The 11,525-nt window shown below is 51.8% G+C and overlaps 1 protein-coding gene across 3 annotated transcripts in view; it reads right to left on the bottom strand.

Moving 5' to 3' along the window:
* The window catches only part of LOC144594636 (regulator of G-protein signaling 9-like), a 59,135-nt gene that overhangs the window by 24,498 nt on the left and 23,112 nt on the right, over window positions 1-11,525 (bottom strand). The window contains exons 1-4 of one of the 3 annotated variants that reach the window (XM_078401410.1): window positions 8,766-9,079; window positions 2,537-2,566; window positions 1,261-1,322; window positions 614-727 (exon numbers count right to left, since the gene is read on the bottom strand). In XM_078401410.1, the coding sequence (XP_078257536.1) occupies window positions 614-723 (110 nt within the window). In that variant the 5' untranslated portion in view covers window positions 724-727; window positions 1,261-1,322; window positions 2,537-2,566; window positions 8,766-9,079. Of the gene's footprint in view, window positions 1-613; window positions 728-1,260; window positions 1,323-2,536; window positions 2,567-5,030; window positions 5,233-8,765; window positions 9,080-11,525 lie in introns of those variants that run through there. The other 2 variants (XM_078401408.1, XM_078401411.1) reach the window with 2 other exon arrangements.

Below are 11,525 nucleotides of genomic sequence, written 5' to 3'. Positions count from 1 at the left end.
AAGGACCCAAACAGTCTTTCCAGGTGAGACAAAGGTTCACCTGCACCTCCTCCAACCTCACCTATTGCATCCGCTGCTCTAGATGTCAACTTATTTACATCGGCGAAACCAAGCGCAGGCTCGGCGATCGCTTCGTTGAACACCTGCGCTTGGTCCGCATTGACCAAACTGATCTCCCGGTGGCCGAGCACTTCAACTCCCCCTCCCACTCCCAGTCTGACCTTTCTGTCATGGGCCTCCTCCAGTGCCATAGTGAGGCCCACCGGAAATTGGAGGAACAGCACCTCATATTTCGCCTGGGCAGTTTGCAGCCCAGTGGTATGAACGTCGACTTCTCCAACTTTAGATAGTTCCTCTGTCCCTCTCTTCCCCTCCCCCTTCCCAGTTCTCCCTCTATCTTCCTGTCTCCACCTATATCCTTCCTTTGTCCCGCCCCCCTGACATCAGTCTGAAGAAGGGTCTCGACCCGAAACGTCACCCATTCCTTCTCTCCTGAGATGCTGCCTGACCTGCTGAGTTACTCCAGCAATTTGTGAATAAATACCTTCGATTTGTACCAGCATCTGCAGTTAAAGGAAAGCTTTGGTCGCGTTGCCGAGCACAAGACACTTACATTGGAGCGGTGAGATCCCAAAGTGTTGTGTCATCCGTGATCCATGGGTTACTTGGCCGACAGCCAGACATGATCGGGTCGTGCGTGAAATACTGTTCACAATGTTTCATAACCCTGATGGAAGGGGGGCATGGACAGCATTAATAGAGACATAGAAACAACGACACTAGGTGCAGGAGTAGGCCATTCAGCCCTTCGAGCCAGCACCGCCATTCAATATGATCATGGCTGACAATCCAATATCTGTAGCCCGTTCCTGCTTTTTCCCCATATCCCTTGATTCACACAGCCTCAAGAGCTAAATCTAATGCTCGCTTGAAAACATCCAGTGAATTGGCCTCCACTGCCTTGTGTTTCCGCCCCCTCCCCTGACATCAGTCTGAAGAAGGGTCTCAACCCGAAACGTCACCCATTCCGTCTCTCCCGAGATGCTGCCTGTCCCGCTGAGTTACTCCAGCATTTTGTGTCTACCTTCGATGTACACCAGCATCTGCGGTTCTTTCCTTCTAACTCACGGCCGATCGTGTTGGCGCTGCGTTGCATAAAACTCATCTGCAGAGTGCAGACACACGACTGCATGAGGCTGCAGCCCATTCTACGGGAACGGCAGCATCCTAACTGTGCTTCAGAGCGAGGGAGATACTCACACTCCTAATGACACAGACGACTTCACCCTGGACCGCACCAGCGCTTGCTGATAGTAGAGGATCTAACAAGGAGGAGATAGAGGCACGGTCAGCTTCAGCAGTGTCAACAACGACCCGCTGCAACATGAAGAAGGCGTTCCAAGGAATGTTTCACCGATTCCACAAACACAGGGAGTTAAACAGACCACTGAGAGCCTTTCCCCAGTCCGGACATTACAATCTCGGCACCACCGGAATGAATGAAACTAAACTAAACTAAACTAAACATAGAAAATAGGTGCAGGAGGAGGTCATTCGGCCCTTCGAGCCAGCACCGCCATTCATTGTGATCATGGCTGATCATCCACAATCAGTAACCCGTGTCTGCCTTCTCCCCATATCCCTTGATTCCACTAGCCCCTAGAGCTCTATCTAACTCTCTTTTAAAATCATCCAGTGAATTGGCCTCCACTGCCTTCTGTGGCAGAGAATTCCACAAATTCTCTGGGTGAAAAAGTTTTTTCTAACCTCATTTTTAAACGGCCTCGCCTTTATTCTTAAACGCCACCCCCTTAATCTTATAAACCACTACCAATTTCCCTCCGGGGACGAATAAAGTTCTATCATATTGTATCGTATCATATTGTATCGTATCATATCGTAGCGTATCGTATCATTATCGTATCATATCATTATCATATCGTATCATATCATTATCATATCGTATCATATCATATCGTGTTTCATCCCCTCAGCCTCCTTCACTCCAGGGAAACCCGTTCTTTTATTTTATAAAAGACAAGCCGATGGAGATTGTTGCCGTTGTGGTCGTGATGTGTGCCGTTTAGGCTGGAGTAAGACCAGGAACAGAGGACTTGTGAAGCAGTGAATCATCTTTGAAAATAGACGTAGAATCCCTTACGCGCAAAAATCGCATTGCCAAGAAATCTCTCTTTCTAAAGGCAGCCGTGTCAATGGGGAAAAGCGAGATTAGGAGCGAGAGAGGAGGGAAAAAAGAAAAATACTGCAAACGCTGGTTTAAATCGAGGGTAGACACAAAATGCTGGGGTAACTCAGCGGGACAGGCAGCATCTCTGGAGAGAAGGAATGGGTGATGTTGCGGGTCGAGACCCTTCTTCAGACTGACGTCAGGGGAGCGGGCATCACTGAGCCGGGACAGAGTGCGGGGTGATGGAGCATTTAGTGCGAGGCCCTGGGAAATCCAGCATTGGTGGCAGCTGATTCAACTCGCTCAAGATGAAATGAACCATGGACGCGTGTAAAGCACAACACTAACCTCTCTCCTGTAAACATCAAAGGTCTTTCTCTGGTGGAAAAAGAAGAGAGGAGTAATGAGTAGGAATCTGACACACAAACATCGTCACACACAGTCCATGCAGTGGCAACTGGAACCTGACTTAGGCTGATCTTGACAGCGCTGCTAATAATATTGGTGAAGATTTCTTAAATGTTAATAATCTGTGGATCATCAGCCACAACTAATGCCCTGAATGTGTGCAATACTGATCTTTGGATTAAAGGCAGCATTTTTTGGAGCATTTGGATCTCTGATCTTCATGAGTTGTAGCCCTACGGAGAGTTTTCAAATCTACTCATGTAGGCAAGTGTAAATAGACAATGGACAATAGGTGCAGGAGTAGGCCATTCGGCCCTTCGCACCAGCACCGCCATTCACCATGATCATGGCTGATCATTCTCAATCAGTACCCCGTTCCTGCCTTCTCCCCATATCCCTTGACTCCGCTATCTTTAAGAGCTCTATCTGACTCTCTCTTGAAAGCATCCAGAGAATTGGCCTCCACTGCCTTCTGAGCCACAGATTCACAACTCTCTGGGTGAAAAAGCTCTTCCTCATCTCCGTTCTAAATGGCCTGCCCCTCATTCTTAAACGGTGGCCCCTAGTTTTGGACTCCCCCAACATCGGGAACATGTTTCCTGCATCAAGTGTGTCCAATCCCTTAATAATCTTATATGTTTCAATAAGTTCCCCTCTCATCTTCTAAATTCCAGTGCATACAAGCCCAGTCGCTCCATTCTCTCAACATACGACAGTCCCGCCATCCCGGGAATTAACCTGGTGAAGCCCCCTACTATCATCAAGCTGCAGCTGGGTCTAGGCCTGAAAATTCACCCGTTCACTCCCTCCACAGATGCTGCCTGACCCACTGAGTTACTCCAGCACTTTGTGTTGTACCTTTGCTCTGCCTACTCTGCCACCTGCTGGTGTCATAGAGTGATACAGCGTGGATACAGGCCCTTCGGCCCAGCTTGCCCGCACCGACCAACATGCCCCATTTACACTCGTCCCACTTGCCAGTGTTTGGCCCATATCCCTCTAAACCTGTCCTATCCGTGTACCTGTCTAATTGTTTCTTCAACGTTGGGATAGTCCCAGCTTCAACTACCTCCTACGGCAGCTCGTTCAATGCACCTATCAGCCTTTGCGTGAAAAAATCACCCCTCAGATTCCTGTCAAATCTTTCCCCCTTCATCTTAAACCTATGTCCTCTGGTTCTCGATTTCCCCACTCTGGGCAAGAAACTCTGTGCGTCCACCCGATCGATTCTTCTCATGGTTTTGTACACCATTGTATGATCACCCCTCGTCCTCCAGTGCACCAGGGAATAGAGGCCTAAGATCATTTGATAGGAGCAGTATTAGACCATTTGGCCCATCAAGTCTACACCGCCATTCATTCATGGCTGATCTATCACTCCCTCCTAACCTAATCCTCCTGCCTTCTCCCCACAACCGCTGATACCCAGCCTGTTCAACCTCTCTGTCTACAGCTCAGACCCGCGAGCCCTGGCAACATCCTTGTAACTCAGGCGGCACGGTGGCGCAGCGGTAGAGTTGCTGCCTTACAGCGAGTGCAGCGCCGGAGACCCGGGTTCGATCCCGACAACGGGTGCTGTCTGCACGGAGTTTGTACGTTCTCCCTGTGACCTGCGTGGGTTTTCTCCGGGATCTCCCATTTCCTCCCACACTCCAAAGACGTGCAGGTTTGAAGGTTAATCGGCTTGGTAAATGTAAAAATTGTCCCTAGCGGGTATAGGATAGTGTTAATGTGCGGGGATCGCTGGTCGGCGCGGGCCCGGTGGGCTGAAAGGGCCTGTTTCCGCACTGTATCTCTAAACTAAACTCTTCACTGCACCCTTTCAATAGACAATAGACAATAGGTGCAGGAGTAGGCCATTCGACCCTTCGAGCCAGCACCACCATTCAATGTGATCATGGCTGATCATTCTCAATCAGTACCTCGTTCCTGCCTTCTCCCCATACCCCCTGACTCCACTATCCTTAAGAGCTCTATCTAGCTCTCTCTTGAATGCATTCAGAGAATTGGCCTCCACTGCCTTCTGAGGCAGAAAATTCCACAGATTTACAACTCTCTGACTGAAAAGGTTTTTCCTCATCTCCGTTCTAAATGGCCTACCCCTTATTCTTAAATTGTGGCCCCTGGTTGTGGACTCCCCCAACATTGGGAACATGATTCCTGCCTCTAACGTGTCCAGCCCCTTAATAATCTTATATGTTTCGATAAGATCCCCTCTCATCCTTCTAAATTTCAGTCTGAAGAAGGGTCTCGACCTGAAACGTCACCCATTCCTTCTCTCCTGAGATGCTGCCTGACCTGCTGAGTTACTCCAGCATTTTGTGAATACCTTCTAAATTCCAGTGTATGTTTCCAAGTGAACAACATCTTTCCTATAACATGGTGCCTAGAAGTGAACACAGAGGGATGAAGGGCAGTTGTGGAAGGTGTTTACCACAAGAGGATGCTACAACTACCCCTCCACACACCACCTCAGCAACCTCTTCCAATGGCTTCAGGCCTAGTGACCGGCCTTTGTTTCACATCTTGTGTGCTCGATGCTAATCTGAGGGGTAACCTATTCACGCAAAGACTGGTGGGTGTATGGAACATAGAAAGAAACATAGAAACAGAAAAATAGGTGTAGGAGTTGGCCATTTGGCCCTTCGAGCCAGCACCGCCATTCAATATGATCACGGCTGATCATCTAAAATCAGTACCCTGTCCCTGCTTTTTCCCCATTTTCCTTGATTCCATTAGCCCTAAGAGCTAAATCTAACCCACTCTTGAAAAACATCCAATGAATTGGCCTCCACTGCCTTCTGTGGCAGAGAATTCCACAGATGCACAACTCTCTGGGCGAACACATTTTTCCTAAATGGCCTACCCCATATTCTTAAACTGTGACCCCTGGTTCTGGACTTCCCCCAACACGGGGAACATTTTTCCTGCATCTAGCCTGTCCAATCCTTCAAGAATTTTATGTCTCCTCTCATCCTTCTAAATTCCAGTGAATAGCAAGCTGCCGGAGGAGGTGTTTGAGGCTGGGACTATCGCAACGTTGCAGAAGCAAATAGACAGGTGCATGGATAGGGCAGGTTTGGGGGGATATGGGCCAAAGGCAGGCAAGTGGGACTAGTTTAAGATGGGACACGTTGGTCGGTGTGGGCAAGCTGGGCCGAAGGGCCTGTTTCCACGCCAACCAGCTGCAGATCCAGGATGCCTTCCTCCCTGCAGGAGACCTGCTAAATCATTACATATGAAAATCCTTTGCCAGAAACTGGTCATTATTCTTCACGCCTTCGAACCACTTAAATGAGTCGAGGCTCTAAGCCAAGTTCATTTACTGCAACTAACAATTATTTTTCAGCAGGGGGGGCGGAGAGTGCGGAGATTTGGCACCGTGAAGGGTAGTCCAACCTCTTGCTAACCTTGAGTGTAGGAAGGAACTGCAGATGCTGGTCTAAACCGAAGATAGACACAAAACGCTGGAGTAACTCAGCGGGACGGGCAGCATCTCTGGGGAATAGGAATGGGTGATGCTCTTCAGAATGCTTCTCTCCAGAGATGCAGCCGCTGGGTTACTCCAGCCTTTTGTGTCTATCTCTTGTTAACCTTGGTGGGCTCCCAATCTGCATGATCATACATATGCAGCGGACAATCTCAGACAGATTTTCAAAGTCTTTACAGACAAAGATATGGAGATGTGGGGGCGTGTGGATCAAAGGGAGGAATCAGAGCAGTTAGCAACGGTTTCAAGGGAGAACGCAGTCAGGCGGGGAAAGTGAAAGCATTAACAGTGGGAAGACACAAAACGCCGGGGTAACTCAGCGGGTCGGGCAGCATCTCAGGAGAGAAGGAATGGGTGACGTTTCGGGCCGAGACCCTTCTTCAAACTGATGTGAGGGGAGGGGATGGGGCAAAGATAGAATGTAGTCAGAGACAGGAAGATTGGTCGGAGAACTGGGAAGGGGGAGGGGACAGAGAGGGAAAGCAGGGACTATCTGAAGTGAGAGAAGTCAATGTTCATACCGCTGGGGTGTAAGCTGCCCAAGCAAAATATGAGGTGCTGTTCCTCCAATTTGTGCTGGGCCTCACTCTGACAATGGAGGATTAGATTGGGAATGGGTGGGGGAGTTGAAGTGCTGAGCCACCGGGAGATCAAGTAGGTTAAGACGGACTGAGCGGAGGTGTTCAGCGAAGCGATCGCCGAGCCTGCGCTTAGTCTCGCCCCATTAACAGAGGGACAGGTTGAGAGGCAGGAGCTGGAGATAGAGGAGGGAAAGGGCTACTTTGATGAAAAGTCATCGTCCTGAAACGTTGATCAGGTTGGACGATCGGATAGAGTGGATGTGGAGAGGATGTTCCCACTGGTGGGAGAGTCTAGGACCAGAGGTCACAGCTTCAGAATTAAAGGACGTCATTTTAGGAAGGAGATGAGGAGAAATTTATTTAGTCACGGGGTGGTGAATCTGTAGGATTCTTTGCCACAGACGGCTGTGGAGGCCAAGTCAGTGGATATTTTTAAGGCAGAGATAGATAGATTCTTGATCAGTGCGGGTGTCAGGGGTTATGGGGAGAAGGCAGGAGAATGGGGTTAGGAGGGAGAGATAGATCAGCCATGATTGAATGGCGGTGTAGACTTGATGGGCTGAATGGCCTAATTCTACTCCTATCACTTATGAGCTTATGAAAGGGGTATTTCGATGAGAGGTCATCGAAACGTAGACCTGAAACGTAGAGACCTGAAACATGAAAGAGACCTGAAACGTAGGCTCTGGTTCTCCCTTCACGGGTGCCGACTGACCCGCTGAGTGTTTCCTGCTTCGTCTGCTTTGCATGGGGCAAATTTCAGACCTTGCGTTTCAAGTGGTCAATTTCGGGCCAAAAAATAACCTTCAAGAGGGTTGACTTCCTGCTGGGGTGATGGTAACGGCTGGGCAGGACTGAGCCAGCAGACGGTTTGACAAAGTGGAGCATCAGGCAGGTCAAGGTTTCTCCGCACCAGAGGTCCACAGTGTGCAGAGGGAGGGAGGGAGGGAGGGAGGGGGGCAATTAACTTGCGGTCACGGTGGCGCAGCGGTAGAGTTGCTGCCTTACAGCGAATGCAGCGCCGGAGACCCCGGTTCGATCCTGACTACGGGTGCTGTCTGTACAGAATTTGTACGTTCTCCCCGTGACCTGCGTGGGTTTTCTCAGGGTGCTCCGGTTTCCTCCCACACTCCAAAGACGTGCATGTTTGTAGGTTAATTGGGTTGGTAAATGTAAAAAAGATGGTCCCTAGTTGGGTTAGGGTGGTGTTAATATACGTGGATCGCTGGTCGGCACGGACTCGCTGGGCCGAAGGGCCTGTTTCTGCGCTGTATCTCTAAACTAAACTAGAGGATGAGAGGGAAATCGGGAGGGGTAGCGTTTGTGCTACGGAGGGGCGGAGGGGGGAGGGAGAGAACGTGCGTCTGATCAAACGGGGCAGAAGGGGGTTTGCAGAAAGGAGGGGAACGACTGATTGAGACGCTGGGATTCGAGGAACTGCTGCGCTGAAGTTACTCGGTGGTCAGGCAGCGTCTGCGAAGGTGATGGAGAGGCACCATTTCAGGTCGAGACCCTTCTTCAGACTGCCAATAAAAACATATATAATTGGTGCCTTGGATGAAGGTTTGCAAAGTCTGAAGAAGTGTCCTGAAACGTTGCCTGTCCATTCCCTCCACGGACGCTGCCTGGCCTGCTGAGTTAACCCTGTGCATGGCTGCCGTTTTAACCTGCAGCCAAGCTGCAGGAGGCAATGCTAATCCTACCCTGCAGTAGGAGTACTGTACAAAACCTCCAGCGTGCTTCCTAAAGGGAGCTCTGGCACTGGTTGGGTTCTCCCTCCATGGACGCTACCTGGCCTGCTGGGTATTTCCTGCCTTTTATGGTTTTATTTCAGATTTCCAGCATCTGCTGACTATTGCTGCTACAAAAAGAGTTTCTACTGAGAATGAAGATGGGCCCTTTCCCAAACTGCTGTTCAACTTCAAGTAACCCTTGCTTTCCCTCTCTCGCCATCCCCTCCCCCCTTCCCAGTTCTCCAACCAGTCTTACTGTCTCCGACTACATTTTATCTGTTTGCTTTGTTGCTACCTTCTCCCAGTTAACAGCGATCGATTCTACAACTTCCTTGATCTCCATTCCCTTTGTCCTGTTTTCACACCTGAAACTTCCTTATCTCTAACTCGCCCACTTCACTGACATCAGTCTGAAGAAGGGTCTCGACCTGAAACGTCACCCATTCCTTCTCTCCCGAGATGCTGCCAGTCCCGCTGAGTTACTCCAGCATTTCTTCTGCCGGGGTGCTGGATTTGACGGATGGGACCAAATGACCTGCTCCTGATCCTAATTCATTTGTTTGTTTGAATAACAGGATGGTTACAATCGGGTGGCAGGGACCGATGGGATAACGTGGGGGCAAACACGAAAACACTAAGATGCTAACGGAGGAGAGGGCGAAGTATAGAGAGAGAAAAAGCTGGAGAGAGAGAGAGAGAGAGAGAGAGAGAGAGAGAGAGAGAGAGAGAGAGAGAGAGAGAGAGAGAGAGAGAGAGAGAGAAGGTTGGAGAGAGAGAAGGTTGGAGAGAGAGAAGGTTGGAGAGAGGGAGGTTGGAGACAGAGAGAGACAGAGAGAGACACGGAGAGAGACAGAGAGACAGAGAGAGAGAGGGAGAGAGAGGGAGAGGAGAGAGAGAGAGAGAGAGAGAGAGAGAGAGAGAGAGAGAGAGAGAGAGAGAGAGAGAGAGAGAGAGAGGCAGGGAGAGAGACAGGGAGAGACGGAGAGATGGAGAGACGGAGACAGAGAGACAGAGGGAGAGGGAGAGAGGGAGAGAGAGAAAGAGAAAGACACACACACACACGCAAGGCAGGGACAGAGACAGGAGAGTCACGCAGCAGAAGGCAGTGGTCTGTTTGAAGATGGATCCATGGGTTTGGACAGAGACACAGACAGCACACTAATGGACAGGGAGAGTGTGAATGGAAGGAGAGGCTGAATGAAGAGTCTGCAAAAGAAAAGAAACAAAATGGGGAGATGTCATTGCTGTCATTAGCAGCGTGTGCTGCTCGTTGTACACCCGCGCGCAGGACGCAGCGAGCCCAGCCAGTGAGTCTGAGCTCAGCGGGGGAGCCCAGCCACTGCGTCTGAGCTCAGCGGGCGAGCCCAGCAAGGGGGTCTGAGCTCAGCGGGCGAGCCCAGCCAGTGCGTCTGAGCTCAGCGGGCGAGCCCAGCCAGTGAGTCTGAGCTCAGCAGGCGAGCCCAGCAAGGGGGTCTGAGCTCAGCGGGCGAGCCCAGCAAGGGGGTCTGAGCTCAGCGGGCGAGCCCAGCCACTGCGTCTGAGCTCCGCAGAGAGCTGAGAATGGGGAACCCAGGAGGGGGTTTCCCCAATCAGATGCCCCCCCCCCCCCCACATAGAGTCGCCGTATTAGCCAGGACATCCCGTATTTTGGGTTAAATCAGTTTGTCCCCATAGGGGACCCGCCCTTGTCCCGTATTAGAAGGGTTGCCAACTTCCTCGCTCCCAAATGCTGGGACAAAGGGTGACGTCACTGCCCTGCGTGACCTCACCCAGCCAGCAGCCCCCATTGGCGGAGCGGGAGCACGTGGCCGCTGGCTGGGTGAGGTCACGCGGGGCGGTGACGTCACCCTTTGTCCCCGCATTTGGGAGCGAGGGAGTTGGCCGCCCCACCCCCACAGGACCACACCCCCCCACAGGACCACACCCTCCCACAGGACCACACACCCCCACAGGACCACACCCCCCACAGGACCACACCCCCTCACAGGACCACACCCCCCCACAGGACCACACCCCCCCACAGGACCACACACCCCCACAGGACCACACCTCCCCACAGGACCACCCCCCCACAGGACCACACACCCCCACAGGACCACACCCCCCCACAGGACCACACACCCCCACAGGACCACACACCCCCACAGGACCACACACCCCCACAGGACCACACACCCCCACAGGACCACACACCCCCACAGGACCACACACCCCCACAGGACCACACACCCCCACAGGACCACACACCCCCAGAGCCTGGTCGTGAAGGCGACAAAGGGTTTGGTAGAAACGTACAGAAACTAGGTGCAGGAGTCGGCCGTTCGGCCCTTCGAGCCGGCACCGCCGATCGATATTGATCGTGGCCGATCGTCCACAATCAGCGCCCCGTTCCTGCTGTCTCCCCTTATCCCCTGATTTCCGTTAGCCCTAAAGAGCTGAATCTAACTCTGCCATTTCAGGCAAGGAGCAAGGGCGGTGGGAGAGGGGAGGGACCACAGAGCCCTCTAGGCCGGCTGAGGGAAAGGTCCCACACTCAAAGGTGGACAGACGCAGAGAGGGACACCGATGGCCAGAGCCTAAGGCTCTCCTGGATCAGGATCTTGAACAGAACAGGTTTCGGGGAGGCGGCAGGGAAATGGGATGAGGAGGCGGTGATCAGCCATGATTGAACGGCGCAGTAGACTCGAGATGGGCCGAATGTCCTCGTTCTACCCCTATGGCTTGTGAACGAGAGCGAGGACTGGATTTTGAAAATGGCACCAAGGCTTGGCGCCTCTCACATGCCGGCTCAGTGGACTATTTCTGTACACGTTGCTAATCCAGGAAAGACCTGCAGATGCTGGTTTTCTAATCGAAGGTGGACACAAAATGCTGGAGTAACTCAGCGGGTCAGGCAGCATCTGGGGAGAGAAGGAATGGGTGACGTCCGAAGAAGGGTCTCGACCCCAAACGTCACCTATTCCTTCTCGCCGGAGATGCTGCCTGCCCCGCTGAGTTACTCCAGCATTTTGCAACCATCTAATGCGTTCACTGCATAATGAACCTACACCAATAGGTCCAAGCACTTGACAAGAGTGCTCGCAGAAGGAGTTGCCACGCCAAAGACAGAGAGCTGATGGAGAGGT

The sequence above is a fragment of the Rhinoraja longicauda genome, chromosome 6, assembly GCF_053455715.1.
Source record: "Rhinoraja longicauda isolate Sanriku21f chromosome 6, sRhiLon1.1, whole genome shotgun sequence".
In the NCBI taxonomy this organism is placed as follows: domain Eukaryota; kingdom Metazoa; phylum Chordata; class Chondrichthyes; order Rajiformes; family Arhynchobatidae; genus Rhinoraja; species Rhinoraja longicauda.
The sequence above is the reverse complement of the archived record's forward strand: the minus strand, read 5'-3'. Positions and strand labels throughout refer to the sequence as shown.